Source organism: Hypanus sabinus, chromosome 2 (genome assembly GCF_030144855.1).
Source record: "Hypanus sabinus isolate sHypSab1 chromosome 2, sHypSab1.hap1, whole genome shotgun sequence".
In the NCBI taxonomy this organism is placed as follows: Eukaryota; Metazoa; Chordata; class Chondrichthyes; order Myliobatiformes; family Dasyatidae; genus Hypanus; species Hypanus sabinus.
In genome coordinates, this window is record NC_082707.1 from 167,859,574 (window position 1) to 167,876,710 (window position 17,137).

Here is a 17,137-nt window from a genome sequence, read left to right on the forward strand (position 1 = left end):
TTAATTCCGCTTCCCATTCCGTCGTGTCAGTCCATGACCTCCTCTACAGTCACGATGAGACCACACTCAGGGTGAAGGAGCGACACCTCCCATTCCGTCGTGTCAATCCATGACCTCCTCTACAGTCACGATGAGACCACACTCAGGGTGAAGGAGCGACACCTCCCATTCCGTCGTGTCAGTCCATGACCTCCTCTACAGTCACGATGAGACCACACTCAGGGTGGAGGAGCGACACCTACCATTCCGTCTGGGAAGCCTCTAACCTGATGGCACGAGCAATGATTTCTCAAACTTCCAGTAATCCAACACCCACCCCCCACCATACCCCATTCCCTTTTCCCGCTCTTACTTTATCTCCTTACCTGCTCATCACCTCCCTCTGGTGCTCCTCCCCCATTTCTTCTGTGGCCTTCTGTCCTCTCCTGTCAGATTCCCCCTTCTCTGCCCTGCATCTCTTTCACCAATTAACTTCCCAGCTCTTTACTTCACCCCCTAATGGTTTCACCTATCACCTTGAGTTTCTTCCTCCCCCCCTACCTCCCACCTTCTAACTCTGACCCTCATCTCCTTTCCTCCAGTCCTGATGAAAGGTCTCGACCCAAAACGTTGACTATCCTTGTCCATAGATGCCGCCTGGCCTGCTGAGTTCCTCCAGCATTTTGTGTGTGTTGTGTAGAAATAATGATTTCAATTCCTCCAGGAATTATTTTTCCAGAAGTCAATATTTGAACCTGATAAATTGGAACTGCTGTTGGTAGATTGTTGGGGGGGGGGGGGGGGGTGAACTGCACAGATGTACAGACCCAACCTTCTAATGTTAAAAGATTTGCAAGTCTGAAATCAGACTCAATGAGTATAGGGATCTCAATGGGTGAAGTAGAAAATTACATTGAAATGAAATAATGGTAAAAAAACATGGGAAATGTCAGTGAAACAGAGTATCCTGAAACCTTTCGGGAAAGGTCAAGATATGTTTTTATTTCACTTGGGCAGATGGCGCCAAGGCTAAAAATTAGACATAAATTCAAAGACCTCCTATGGAGCACATTTGAAATTCTGAATGCTAGCATGAAGTATTATATTGTTTCTATGGCATGGAAAGGGTCATTAACTCATCATGGCTGTGCTGGGGTTTCTGTTTAACATGAGTTTTTGTCTAATTCAGCCAACGTATTCTTCCTCGCTCATTTGTTTATCCAACTACCCCTTAAATGGATCCATGCAAATCTGCACCTTGTGGTAGCAAATTTTATAATCTAATGCAGTTCCTCCACAACTTCCTTTTGGATATATTGGATTTCAATTATGTCTCATTGGTTTGGCCTTGTCTGCAAAAGGAAGTATATTCTCTTTAAGTTTTAGAGAGAGGCAGCTTGGAAATACGCCCTTTGGCCGATCAAGTGCATGCCAGCCGTCAACCATCCAACTATAATAATCTTTCACCAATTCCCACCGATTCTTCTATTCATTTACACACAGGGAACACTTTGAAGCAGCCAGCCAACTTACAACCTGCACATCTTTGTGATGGAAGAGCAGACAACGCATTTCAATGTTTTGATGTACAAAGCCAATCTTTAAACTAGGAAGGAAACCCACACAATAACAGGAAGAATGCAAACTTTGCACAGACAGCAGCCAAAATGGGGATTGAACCCAGGTCTCTGGTGCTGTAAAGCAGCAGCTGTGCCCCCATGGCACAAGCTTTTGCATCACCCTAAGTTCACTCATCAGTCTAAACCTTTCTGGGGGAGAAAGCCTGTTCAATCTTTCCGGAAAGTTACACTTATGCACGTGTTTGCATTGATTATGTGTTTCATTAACGCGCCCATCTGAAAGTGGTCAAATTTAAATTCTTATCCCTGACCACAATTTTCACTGGCTGAACTGACCCTATTCTGTGTGATAGTAAATGTGACACAAATTTTGTAAATGGAGATCTTTATGCTGGCTGTGGATATTATTGCTGTGACCCATCCTATCAGGGTATAGTTCCTGTTGATCACAAAACTTCTATAGTGAAATATTTACTGAAAACTGCACTTACATTGGAATGCCTCAGGGTGAACTTCTGAATGTAATGTTATCCAGGTAATTATTTACCCCCTGGCAACGCCTCGGGGTCTGTTTACAGCATGGAAAACTTAAACATGAACAACTGTTTGCCAAAGGTTAGGTAGATTTTTCACTGTCAGCCTTGTTTATTCTGAGCTGCTTCCCTGCCTTAGTTGGTCCTCTCAAGTATCAAAGAGATGGACTTCTGATTGCTGGTAGTAATGCTACAGGGCAGGAAGCCCTTTCCAAAATGGGTTCAAAGACTCTAATGGGAAACCAAGAGCCTCTTAGGAGACAAATCCTAAAATATAAAGATTAGTGAAAGGCACTTTATGATGCAATATGCTTTTGGTGAACCTTCATGAAGAAAATCATTCTGAGAATGGTTCTGATGAGTGCTAACTCACCACTTTAGATTTACTTGTTTTAACATGGTAAACTAGATGTTTAAAGCAACTCATCAGCACCTGTGTGCTTTTCTGGCAGAGGATATGAACGCGTTTAATCTCCTAAATTAAAACAGCTGTGAAGGTTGTAATCTTTGCATTGTAGACTATTAATATTATTTACTATAAGAACGATACTGCACAGAGAGTAGTGATATGTTTGCTTGCTTTGCAGCGAGACCCTTAGTGCAAACCCTGCCATTAAGACCTACAGTTAACAATGGAACAGTACTGCCAAAGAAAGTAAGTGGCTCTCTACCATCTCCTTCTGGAACCAGGAAGGATATAACATCAGCAACCAAAAGGTAAAAACCAAAGTAGCAGATGTAATTAATAATATTCATCATATGCACTGTAATACTTCATATGTCTTAAATCACATTATATCTAAATGAACTCATTATTTGTATTAAACATTTTATCAGTTGCCAAATTTCCACTGAGTCCTTTTCAAACTTGTTATGCTTGGTACAGGTTCAAATCGGTTACTTCTGGAGGTGTTCCCTATCACTGTCAGCATTCGGTCAAAAAAGACCATGTCTAGCTACCTCTTTTGAGGAAGTAACTGAGTCGAGTCCTATGCTGGTATTATGCAAACATCCTGATAGTATTTGATAAGTTCAGTATAGTGGATAAGCTATCTTCTGTATTAATATTGTGTGTGTTTTTTTATTATCATTGTGTTCTTTAACTTTTGTGCTTTTCTTGTGCTGCATCGGATCCAGAGTAACAATTATTTTGTTCTCCTTCTCCTTATGTACAGGAAGTGACACTCAGCAGTCTTGCATCTTGTATCAAAATTTGTGAATGGATGAGAAATCGGACTGATTTAAAAAGCAAATGAGTAAATTATTCCATTTGGTAAAAATTGCTGAATAAGCTGATTCGTGGGACATATTACTCTTTATTTGTATTAAGAATTGTTTTCAAAAGTGCAAATAAAAATGGTTTGTGTTGTTGGGGGTGTGGGTGGGGGGGGGGGGGGAGCGTGGATTGCTCTGCACCAGATTAAAGATGAGAACTGATTACAAAGGCATGTTGGAATTGACATTGCGAAGCGTTAACTGGAAGCTTGAGCATTTTCAGACCATTGGCTCCCATCAGTTTTGTTTAGCTTGTAGCATTATTAGGCAATCATTCTAGCAATAATTTCTGAATTTCTCAGTAAAAAAAGTTTGATATCCAAGCAGCCATGGGGTAGTTGAATCAGATATATTTCCTTAAAAGTTTTATCTTCTTTCTCCTTGAAGGTGTAGTAGGTTCATTTGTGATATCCGGTATCACAAGTATCCAATTGTTTGATAAGCATCAGGAATTGGATTTTATACGGTACCCTTGCACAGCAAAATGTCACCAGATTGATTTGCAAGACAGAATGATTCAGAAGAATATAAAGTTATTGCATTGAAAGTTTGACAGGATTAATGCAGATTTCACCTTTCCCTGTCTTTGGTGTCTGTAACAGAGGAACACAATCTCAAAGTGAAGGATTGAGAAGAGTAAAAATTTCTTGATCCAAAATATATTGAATTTCTGAAATTCTCTACTCTAGGAAACTGTGGAGGCTCAGTCACTGATTTTATTCAAGACAGAGATTGTATTTGAAGTCAAGTACTGTAAAGGTAGAATTATGGAGTTCAGGAAAGTGGCACTGATATAGGAGGTTTGTCATAATCTATTAAATGATGTAGACATGAAGGAGCCAGTTTACTCTTGCTTCAATTTCTTATATTCTTATTGAGATATCAGCAGTTCAGTTTATTCTTAGAACGATTCAATAGCTTCCTCTCAATGTATGTTATTGTATAGTTATTTTAAATTAAAAAAGTATTCTTATAAGTTGCTCTCTGATTCATATTGCACATTTTTTCTAGATGGCCTCTAGGTGACAAACCAAGTGATATTTTTTCTTCCTAACTGGCCTTGAAGCAGTAAAATCAATGGGCGATTAGAGAAGAGCAGAAACCATTTTTTCCACATCAATGCATCAAACATTTTGTAGGAAAGCTGAAATAAGTTGCCGTTCAGGGTTATCAAATAGAGAGAGGAAGATTGAGGAAACGTTGCATTCCATGACATAAGTCCACAGCCTTAATGAATATGAAAAGAAGATAAATGTGTTTTAGTTAACTCAGTTTCACATTTAGTATTTGTATGTCAAGCATATTGCAATCCTATTGTCTGCTGAGGGAATAGCTCCAGTACATGGTTAAAACCTGAGTGTGTCATGGTGCACACTTGCAGAACTGGACCCAGGTGTGGAGGAACAGCAGACTCTCTCTGTCAGGGTGGTCATTGGCACCGACTCAACCCAGCGGCGGCAGATGGCAGCATCAGTCACAGTTAATGCTGTCAATGACTGAAGCCAGGAGTGGAGGAACAGCAGACTGCCCATGAAGAGACAGAAACAAGAGGTTAGACACTGAAATACCAACAGAGCATTGGAGGCATGAGCGAATGACAACACAAGACAAATTATTCTACACACAGTAGGACAACACTTGCAAAGCACAACGGGAGTCCCCTTTAAATAATCATAGAACACAGGAAACATGAGTCGGTCACAATCAACCCAACAAGACCAAACAGAAAGCTTCTGGGCTTAATGGCTTTAACAATTAGTAAATGCAGGTGCTCAAAAAGCCCAAAGACTTTTGAGATTTAATTTATAACTGAATTTTTGCAAAGGCAAAGTCTATTTGTGTTAGCTGTGTTCATGAAGCTGTCCTTAAAATGTTTTAATGAATATTACATGATGCAAATGTTATCTATTTGTTTATTTATTTAGAAATGCAGCAAGGTAACAGGCCCTTGATGAGCAGTTGTCACTCATTTACACCCACATGACCAATTAACCTACTAACTCATACATCTTTGGAACATGGGAGGAAACCAGAGCTGCCAGAGGAAACCTACATGGTTACGGGGAGAACGTACAAACTCCTGACAAAGAGAGCAGTGGAATTTTACCCAGCCGCTGGCGCTGTAATAGTGTTATGCTAACTGCTAAGCAAAATTTGTAAAGAAGCTAAAATTTTTTCGTTCTAGAAAAGTCTACATTGAATTTACAAGGATAAATTTATTCCTGGCTGATTTGGACTAGTTGTAGTATTTTAATAACTTTATAGTCAAATATGCAGAAAACGAGTACCCAGGCTGAAAGGTTTTAGAGTGGAGTGGGCATATATTTACACTACAGCAGAGTATTAGTAATTTTTAAATACAATTAATCATGCTGTAAAAGCCCTTTTTAAAATCAGGCTAAACTGTATGATTGTTATTTTTTCCTTAACAACTGGCAGAACAGGATTAAGAGATTAATGATGTTATAGCTGGTTAAATAAATATTGGATAGGCTCTGAAAAAGGACATAACTTTTAATTTGTTCCTCAAGATAATATTTCCTGTCATATAAATTGAGTTATTATTAAGGAAGCCGATTTTAGATAATTATCCTGAATTATTAAATAAAGGCATTTTGTGGTATTATTAAAGGGCTTTCAAATGATCCTTCCACTCTTTTGCATTTAGAATTTTAAAAACCTGCTATATTTCCAGGTGTTATTGATTAAGATGTTTGTAAGAAACAGTGGCGAAATTCCTCATCAATTGGAAGTTCTATGGCTCATTTTCAATCTGTCCGCATTTTTGTGACAGAGACAAAATGTTGCCTTTGGCCCCATTTTTCTGCAGTGAGTGGGTGTCGGAGATTGCGCTACTTCATTTCTCCAGATGGAGCACTGTCAAGCATGCAGTAACATGTGTTGTATGTCTCTTTCTCACACTAACCCTAACCTTCATGTTAGACTTTCTAAGCCACACGTACAGGCTCTGAGCAACTGCCAGCAGCGGGATTTGTGACATTCTTAGGCCATAATCCTAAAATAAAGCAATTACTTTGCCTGTAATACACATGCTTAAAGAGAAACTTGCATTGAATTGTCATTAAATTTAGATTAAATAGCTCAATGCCAGCTAATCAAGCAAATGTTTTCTCCTGAACCTCCAGAAATCACTGGCTAGGTCTCAGCTGGCTTACTGTATCCAAATCTGTGAACTCGACTTTAGGAAGGATGTCATTGCCTTGGAAATGGTCCAGGGATTTACTGGAATGGTGCCGAGTACAAGGAACCCAGGAATGAGGGAAAATAGCTGCATTGAGAAATTGGAAAGCTAAAAACGTTCTCTTTGCTGAGCCGTCACTATAGGAACTGCAGAAAATCGAATAGGAAGTTTGCCACCACCCTTCCCAATTAGGTGTGGACAATAAGTGCTGACCTTGCCAGCAACGTCCCCATCTGGGTAAGAGACTACTAGACAGGTATATGGAGGAATTTAAGGTGGGGGGAGGTTATATGGGAGGCAGAGTTTGAGGGTCGGCACAGCATTGTCGGCCGAAGGGCCTGTAATGTGTTGCACTATTCTATGTTCTATGGGTAGATAAGAAAGGAATGAGAACTTTGAACAGAAATGTTGAAAATGCAAGGTGTTTGATGAAGTAAAATAACAAAAATCTATTTCAATTGAGAGGTGGGAAAGTAAGCAAAGAAAAATGTTTTAAGTGGTCGACAAAATAATGATGAGAATGAATTGAATATTTCTACTACAGATATTGCGGTTGTCTGGAATATACAACATAAAGAAGAGGCAAATTAAGATTTAATATTAACTTTCAAAATGGAATTGGATATATACTTGAAAATCGCAGGATTTTCAGGGCTATGGGAACAAGCAGAGAGGGAGTGGGAAGACATGGGAGTGAAGGGCTGGCAAAGGCAATATAGCCTTCTTGTGTTCTGTGATTCATCAGTCCACGATTTAGACTGCTAGTAGATTCCATTTTACCTTTCCTCAGGATACCAGGAATCTAAGCTAGAAAACCACAGAATATTTCTGTCACACTGCCATTGCAAAACCATATATTCACGAGTCATGCCATTTAATGACTGTGCTATGTCATTGTTGCATTTAATTACTTACCAGCTTCATGCTGTTGTGATAGACCACGGACAATTTACTACACCAAGTACATTAATGCTTTGAATATTTTCGTTGTCAGCTTTTTAAAGCTATCATTGTTGTATATTTATGACCATTTTTTTTCAATATCGTATGTCTTTTTATTTATTCCTTTTTTATTTTCTACATAACATTCATTTTCCTTCTGCATTTTTCTTTCCATTCTGCACTTCATCTCTGGATGTAGCAGGCAAGGGTGTCTGACTAGTTTGTCTAAACTGAATAAAGCTACTAAAAGGTGAGGTTACCATGGAATCAGTTTAAATAGAAGTTTCTTCAGTGGACTCTGCTAGCATGCATTAATCCTTTTAAACATTTCCCTGCACTGCTAACAGAGTGCCAGTAGCAGCCATTGCATTTTGAAATAAGGGTTATAGCCAGAAAGAGCAAAACAAATTGATTGCATTAAGTAGAGGAGTGTTAAGCTGAGTGCACAGGATTTGCAAAGTTATTTATCTCTTGTTATATTCCAAGCAATTCTGGAAGAGAAAATGACATCAAACACAGTACAATGTACCTAACTGGAGGAGAGCATTTATTGTCCATGTGTTTCTTTAACCCATGATTTATGGTGCAGATCATCACACAGCGTCCCAATAGAGGTCTTGGTGATAAATACAAATAATTCCTCCTTGCTTTCTTCATGTTTCTTTACTTTTGGCTAGAGTTATTTGGTCAATGTCATGTTATGAGTATTATTTGCTATTTTTAGGCTGTAGACAGCAGAGAAACCATTTCATTATCTATGTGAAATAGGATTTGTTCAAAGTTATTTTTGAAAAATAATCTGTTCCGTTTAAACAGAATATCTACAAATAGGATTAAATGTGAGGTTTGACACTAAATGATCAGAGAAATTTAGATTCTGAGGGCAGTTATGTTTACTGAAGAAAAGAGTTTCTTTCATTTCAGGAATACGTCTGCTATTGGTTCCAGTCTGATTCTTTTGCTATCCATTGGGCAATCTCATCCCTAGTATGATTTTAATGTAACAAAAGAATGACTCTCAACAGATTAAAGCTATATAAATTATTACTTTTACAATTTTTTACTGCATTTCTGGGGCTTCATTTGAATGTAGTTCAAGGGATTTTTGACAAGGATGAGATATTTTGTATCAGTGTGCTACAGTATCTGAGATGTATTAAATTATTTTGTTACACATGACTGTTGATACTGTATAACAAAACTAAAGCTACTACATTAAACATCGAATGAGCTTAATCATCTTTTTATATTGTTGAGATCTCCAAAAAAAAACAACTTTAACAGATATGTAGCTGAAATATTTTCAGTTAGTTGTTCCAATATGCCTGTCAAGCCAAAAGGTTGATTATATTTAAATTTCATTTATGTAATTGGAAAACTGTGTAAAACCAGTTTCTGGTGATGTTGTGTCTGATAAACTGTAGAACTCCAAGGTAGTCTAAATTGTTACTTCTATAAGGAACACAGATAGAATACCTCGTATAAAATACTCACCCTTTTCCTTCAGATGCACACTTCATTAGATAAGTTTTATCTTGTACTGTTGGGAATTTGAGGGACATGCCTGGTATGTAAAACAGGTGGGCTTTCATTAATAAAAACAATAAAGCAAAGCACATTAAAGCTAGTCAGATGTGGTGATATGATGGTTTGTTGAGGTTTGGGAAGTGAATGGAATGTATACTGGCATTTATTGCTGTACTGGAACATTATAATTGATCCTACTGAGAAGTTCACAAGTCAGTTAGCTGAACAAGCATTCTAATTTTCAAATCTCCCCAATTTCTATTTCATAACATTTTTGTTCAAAACCTCTTACAATTATTTTCTTTCCTTAATTTTTCAACATTTTCCTCAAGGATAAGAAATGACATTTGTTTTCACTTGTTTTGAAGTCTGGAGCTCCATACTAAGATGCAAATGAAGGAGCCATCTTTCTGTCTCAGGAACATAGGCATAGAAGGCTGCTTCCATTAATGCACAATTCCTACCCAACTTCAAAGTTTTTAATGAGTTCTGTTGGTCTGGTATAACATTACAATGAAGTGTTTCACACTGCATTTTACTTTCCTGCCACTTTCATCACTGACTGATCTAGCTAATTCCATAAATTTAAAATCATCATACTGATGTTCAAGTCCTCTCTGATCTTGCACCTTCCTATTTCTGTAAACTCCTCTTGCCTTAGAAATGTCTGAAAATTCTACTTTTCTCCACTCCAGTCACTTCCACAAAATTTTCTTCCACCATCACCACCACCCACCCCCCCAACATCCTTAGAGTTGGCAGCCGCACCTTCATCCTTCTCAAATACCACTGCTTCTCCAGCCTCCTCCTAAAACCTTTCAGATCCCACCTAAAACCACTTGTTTTGATGAAGAATTGCTTCAGAGTTTTTTAAGTGCTTTCTGCTTTGACTTCAGATTAGGGTGTCTGATTATAGCTCGATGAAGGAATTTAGGATGTTGTAATTATGTTAAAGACATTCATAACATGCAAATTGATGTTTCTGAGAATCTGCACAAAGACCTATCAGAAATTATAGGATAGCATTGTCACACTGGATAATCATTCTCACTTCAATGATTCAAAGCACATTTATTATCAAAGAATGTGTAAATCATACTCCTTGAAATTCATTGGCTTACATGCAGCCACAAAGCAAGAAACCCGAATAACCCAATTTAAAAAAAAGACAAAAACTACTTAGATTTATCTACTTGTATTTAACAAAGAATGAGTTGTTGGTCACAGAGGCCAAAGATATGGTGGCAAAGATCAGATAATATAGTAGAATTACAATAAATGTTCCTGCTGCAGTGTTTCTCTAATTTGTTTCTCATCTAGAGAGTTAGCAAGGAAGGCTGACGTACTGTCACACTGTTTTTAGCAATTGCATTAGCAGAGGTGCAGGGAAAGCAGATTCAATCTTGAATGAGTTGGTTGTGGATTCAATTCTCACTCCAGGGGCCAATAGGCAAAAATCAAGTTTCACTCTTTACTGTAGCATTGAGAGGTTACAGTGATGAGGTGATGCTCCCCACCCCTCACCCCATCCCTCAATTGGTTTAAAAATCTGTGGCATTATTCTGGTTTAGATCATGTCTGAGTTTTCCAGGTGTATTGGTCAATTTTTACACATCACAAAACCAGACAATTTGGCTGTTATTCCACAGACTTTCTGGGTGATAACTAGCTGTTGGACTCTTTAAATGTACTTACATGCAAAGTCAACATCACTGCAAGGCCCGCTTCTACTGTCCATCCGTAATTAATCGCTGAACTGAATGACTGATTTAGCCATTTGATCTAATGCCATATAAAGGTCAGACTCGTTAAGGTTGGTTGATTTCCTTCCTTGCAGAACATTAGTGAATCAAATTGCTTTTTGGCAATCCAGCTATTTTTATGACTTACAATTTTCAGCTTTAATAAGTATATCAATTAAAATTCCTGAGTTGCTGTGGTGAGGTTCAAACCTGTCTCCAGATCAATAATTCTGACTTCTGAATATGAGTCCAGTAATGAATAGTTGTACCATAATCCTACAGTATCGCAGCATCATAGAAGAGATAACACTTCAAAAATATTCAGTTTACAGTAAAAGTCTATCGGGCAATGTGGTTCTTGGTGGGACCAGTGCCTGAAAGCCACTGCAGAAATACAAGTGTTTATTTCAGTTTCCATCCTAATCATAAACCAGTACTGGAAAACAGTGAAAATAAATAATTTCTCAATATTTCTGTGAACAATATTTTTCCAACTCTGATGTATAAAGGCCACAGTTAAAAGAAACTCATACATCTGTGGGAAATATGCTCTGTAAAAAATGCCCAATGCTTGTCATATTCAGTCAGTTGTACTGACAGAATATTCCTAATACGATAAACCTAGTATGAAGTCATGTGACTGGATAATGCTGATACTTTCCACACAAATTCCTTTTAGTATTAGAGTTTAATATCCTTGTCATTATTAAGATTTTTAAATGTATATTCTTATAAAAACAATCACTTACTTTACAAACACAAGAAATTCTGCAAATGCTCGATATCCAAAACAACATACACAAAATGCTGAAGCAGGTCTGGCAGCATCTATAGAAATGAATAAACAGTCGATGTTTCGGGCTGAGACCCAACATCAGGGCTCAACAACAGTTACTTTACACGTAGCTAGTATGAGTGCTTGCTTCACATAAAACAGTTGTGAATAAAAATAATTTGAATGAAAAGACATATGATTAGAAGATGTTGCATTTGAAATAAGTAGAATTATTTCTCAATAAATGCACAATGACAGAGAAGTTGTCAATATTTTTGAACAAATGAACCATATTTTAATGTAGTGCTGTGAAGAGAAGCAATTCTTCTGAACGTGTGTCTTCAGCAGCACGAAGAGAGAGTTTCGGAGATTCAAAGAGCAATAGGACCCGCACCGGATCAACCAGCAGTGGATCTAGTGGCAAAAAGATCAGTGATGGGTGAGTTAAAGTGCATATGTACAATTTTCTGACTTGTATGTCATTTCTGAATTGAGTTTAGTAGGATGTTATTGCTACTTCTGTGTAACAAAAGATTGTGGTTAGCTGATAACACAGATGAAATGTCATTAATAGTCTTTCCCTCAGGCTTCAAATGCTTCCTTTAACTTCAGCTCCAAGCTCCAGTCTGAGGATTTATTACTCTCTTCAATGCCTAGTAAAAAAATTAATGTAGGATCTTATTGGGGCAAATCAGGGCAAAAAAATCAAAACACCAGCATTCAGTTTATATTCTTAATTCCAATAGTTTGAATTTGTATGAATTGAATTTGATTAGCAGAAGTCAAACTTACAGTACGGCGAATGGTAAGTCAGTCCAGTTTGGATTTCGATGTCGTCTGAAATGCCTCTTTAGAAGATAGTTTTGGACAGATTGATGTTGAAATAACTTGATGTGATAACAGAATTGAATACTAACCATTGTGTGTCTTAAGCACCTGAGAGAATGACGAGGCGTAAGTAGACTGAATGTTCCCTGCATCAACACCGTGCTTGCTGGCATGTGGATGATGATTGACTTTCTCATCTGACATTGCTCTCACAGCTGTTTAGATGGTTCCACATTTGCTCAGCAGTTTCAAAATGTATCACTGTATTTTTCTAGGCTAGTTATATAACACATTAATTGCTCTTTTAATGCAAACGATCCATCTAAGAGGTACCAACACTAAAAATACATTCTAATGCATTTTCTTTCATAGAAAATCCAAGGACCCTCTCTATAATGCAGGTGAGTAATTTTGTAAATCATTCATTTTCAGCACTAAAGAACTTATCAAGACAGTCTGTAAATTGTGACGTTCTCGCTTTTTGCTCTTTCCATTTCAATTTTCTAATTTTTTGAATAAAAAACTTTTATAATTTTGTTTTTGTTTCTGTAAATTTTCAAACAGATAAATTTGCAAAGCCAGAAATGAGGGATTTGACCACAATGCCACACAAGTTTGCTATGTTTTTCAGCCATTAAGAAGGAAACTCACTTCAAACCTATATCAAATCCATTGACTGTTAGGCATTGGATTTTTGTAGAATAAGGAATGGGTCACAATACGATGCTCTGTTAATGTATCATTTACATATCAATTAATAATGCTTTTAAGAAATGGGGTATTTGTTCCCAAGGATTTTGCCCTCTTCTTGACCCAACTACCTTTCAGGAGATATTTATCTGCCATGTTTCACATTCAATCAGAAACACCTTTGTTGTCGATATTAAATTATATATAGAGATCCTTTGGGAGACTTAGCTGTGGATTATCATGGTTACCTTACTTTTTTTTACCTTACATTTCCCTTTTTCCTTCCCTTATTCTGAAGAATGGAATAAACATTGCATACATAATGTCTTCCATTGCAACCCTCTTAGGAAATACAGCTCTGCAGCAACACTCTTCCAGCTAAATGGCCCACCATTTTCTTGATCCGCATTTAAATCAGTGTTTTTAGAGGATGTTGTTAAGATCTGAAAAAAAAGTTCTCTCTAAAAGATGACTAATCTTCAATAATGTTATTTTATTACATAATGTAGGTAAATTGTATCACTTTGAACCTATTGAATCTCTGGTTTGAAATGTTTATCTCACAAAAGATCTCATAAAACTAATTGAAGAAGTGCAAATGAGTTTTTTCTTAGTGCCCTTGTCAACATCAATCCTTCAACCAATATCACTAAAACTAATTGCTAATTCATCAATCCCATCACTGTGTGGGGAGCCTTTATGTTTACAAATGGTCTACGGCATTTCAATAATGATACACCAAAATTTCTTGAATAATTATAAAATATTTTGAGAGATCCCAAAATCATGACTGACACAGTATAATGATTAATTCCTCTTCCACTCAGTAAGAAATACTTACTCTTATCCATAAACCTGAAGTAATAAGAAAATCCATTCTCTTAAACTATTTCCCCTGCATCTCCCTGCATTTTCATTCTTAATACAGTTGTTTCCCTTCCTTCAAACTGGTAACGGCCTCTTCCCCGCCCCATACCTAGCAGCAACAGATTTAAATTTAAATACCCCTCTTCAAGAACAAAACACATGTCATGTCATGCTAAAGAAGGGGTAATAGGAGAATAAACCCAAACCTTGGTCAAAGAGGTAAGTTTAAGGTAAGACTTAAGGAGAGAGAGAGTAAATGGTGGGATGTTTATGAAATAAGCCCCACAGCTTAAAGCTTGAACATCTGAAAACATGATTTGACTTATGGGGAGTAAGAATGATTGGATGCACAAGAGATCAGAAACAATACATTTAGAGGGTGCAGGAAGTGATTAGAGAAAGGGATGTACAAGTCAGTTCAGAAAGAGAATTTCCAAGATAGCAATGTGCCACAATCAGTTTGAACACTCTTGGGCTGTGGATTGCTTGACTGTGGTGGTAGAATGTTGGACATGAAAGTCCTCGGTGTAAAGGTGGAAACCAATTCTCACCACTGCTGATGAGGAGTTTGTATGCCCTCCCTGTGACCACATGGGTTTCCTTTGGGTGCTGACAACAATCCAAAGACGTACCAGTGGGTAGATTAATTTGTCACGTGATTAGGCTGGGATTAAATCAGGAGGTTGCTGGGCTGCATGGCTCAAGGGGCCAAAGGGGCCTATTCTGTGCTGTATCTCAATGAAAAGATTAATTAATTAAGACATGTGCATGCATCATATTGCTAGGGGGCAGCATGTGGAGTAAAAAGTGTCATTGAAAGAAGAAATGCGATGTATGACTTGCGAGGTAGCATAAGATCATGCTAATGGAGTCACATGTAGAGCATAAAATACAGGAGGAAAATCAGGCAGGACACTTGACCTATCAAGTCTACTCCACCATTCAATTGTGATTGACTTATTACACCTCTCTACTCCATTCTCCCTACCTTTTCCCCATATCCTTTGACACCCTAATAAATCGAAAACCCGACAGCCTCTGCTTTAAATATTCCCAATGACTTGGCCTCCACAGCTGTCTGTGGTAATGATTTATGCAGATTCAGATATGGAAAAGAAAAGATTCATTGTTGGAACCATTAGTGAGAGAGGTGGATTAGAATTGCAGTTTATATAGAAACAGCAAGGACTCCTCAGTAGACCTTTGGAGAATATCAGGAGAGCTGGAGGGAGTAACGATGAAATTCAAGTCTTGGTTGATGTCAAGAGAGTAGAAAGGGAAGATAAGTAGAAATGCTCAGGGTTGGGACAGGGAATAGGGTTGAGGGGGGGATCTCCTTGAGGGGAGGCAAATGACGGGATTTTTAGAAGGAAGGAAGAGGAGAAAACGGGTGAAGGGGCCAGGAGAAAAATGTGAGATGATAAGGGTTTGGGGACCATAATTAAAGCTGGATGTCCTTGGGAGTCCAATAAACGTTTCCCCCCTCCCCCCTCAGTCCAAAGGATTGCCTGAACTTTTAAAGCTGGTACATTTGTTGAATTTCAGTCAGTCTTATCATCCGAATGAATACAGACAGTTCTGTTTTCATTAAATTAGATATGTTTATTACCATAAGGCAGAGATACATTCAGAATTATGTGAAAGTACCCATTTGGAGAGTTTATTTGTTAACACAGAATTTTCAAAAAGTTATACCAAATGAATTGATTTTTAGTTACGTTGAAATTCCCTTCAGGTTTAGTAGGATTGAAATTACATTTGCTCACAATACATCATAAATTAAATCTGTGTATAACAGATTTGGCGGGGGGGGGGGGGGGTCACCACAGCATACATCCATAGCAAGCAAGGGACTAGCGTGATGTTATTACAGCTTGGAGCATTGGAATTCACAGCTCAGTCCCAGCATCTTCTGTAAGAAGCCTCTGTAGGTCTTTGCCGTGTAATCCATGGGTTTTCTCTGGTTTCCTCCTATTTCTAAAGGTTAATTGGTTGTTCTAACTTGCCCCATGATTAGATTAGGGAGGGTTAAATTGGGGTTGTTGGGGATTGTTGGGCAGAGCGGCAGGAAGGGCCTATTTCGCTCTGCGTTTCTAAATAAATAAACTAAATTGTGAGAGATTATTCAGAATATGTAAATGACTGTGGCTAAGAAGCCATTAGAACAGGTGTTAGGTGAGCCTGACTTTGCTCATACACATCTTTATCTAGCACTTCTGTCTCTGTCTCTGTAATCACAAGGGAAACGCCGTGTGACTCATTGCAAAGGTAGGTCTCATTTGTGCAATACTCTAGCTCTCTGAACGTACCTGCCTCCTTGCTGTCAGGTCTCATTCACATGCACACACAGCCTCTTCAAGCATGCTGACATTATGTTTTGAAATGCAAAGCTTGTGTATTTGGAAATCACTTTTCAATGTAACCAAACCTTTCAAATGCATTAATGAGACTTTCCTTGGAGCAAACCATCATAGACTTCAAATATTTAGGTTTTTGGGACTAACAGAGTAATGGCGATGAGGTGTCCTGAATCATTTATGGATTTTTGGGCAGTCTTTATGTTTTGCTGGCTTTTTGAGTCATGTGATTGAGGTGCAGAGAGCTAGGTCACTTGTAAAGTAGTGCTGCTGCTTTTCAAATTTGCTACTATAATTCTCTGGTGTTTGAAGAATAAGATCTCATCGTTTTGTAATATCCGCATGAAAGTTTGCCAAAATATACTAATTTTTACTAACAAAATTTTTGTAGTGGATCCAAGCTTCATCAGAAACAAATTTCTCAGTCAAACATGAATGCTTATAGATAAAACATAGTACAGACATAAATGCTTCTAGATAAAACATGTAGTTTTTTTTCATGAGCATAAACTCTTCAAAGCAGTGAGCAAAAGATGAATCGATAAAAATCAAAAAAACTGCAGATGCTGGAAATCTTAAAATTAAGAAATGTTTAGCAGATCAGATGACATCTGTGGCATAGACAAACCTAGCAAGTGTTACTTGGGTGTTGTGGTGTCTAAACTAGTCTCAGCTTTAACTATCAAATTAGAGGGTAAGTTACTTTGCATAAAGCATGGTGATGGAACTGTGGACAGTGGAAGAATGGAAATACATTGTCCTCTTGCCTTCACATGTTTTATCTTATCACGCAAAGTTACTTGGCAGAATCATCTCAGAAGGCTCTGAGATGCTTCATCG

At 37.8% G+C, this 17,137-nt stretch overlaps 1 protein-coding gene across 9 annotated transcripts in view; it reads left to right on the plus strand.

Annotated features, from left to right (window-relative positions):
- eml1 (EMAP like 1) overlaps window positions 1-17,137 on the plus strand; it is a 263,264-nt gene that overhangs the window by 198,553 nt on the left and 47,574 nt on the right. For 7 of the 9 annotated variants that reach the window (XM_059958960.1, XM_059958938.1, XM_059958978.1 and 4 more), the window contains 3 exons: window positions 2,680-2,809; window positions 11,860-11,994; window positions 12,756-12,784. In XM_059958960.1, coding sequence (XP_059814943.1) covers window positions 2,680-2,809; window positions 11,860-11,994; window positions 12,756-12,784 — 294 coding nt within the window. Of the gene's footprint in view, window positions 1-2,656; window positions 2,810-6,035; window positions 6,807-11,859; window positions 11,995-12,755; window positions 12,785-17,137 lie in introns of those variants that run through there. The other 2 variants (XM_059958991.1, XM_059958995.1) reach the window with 2 other exon arrangements.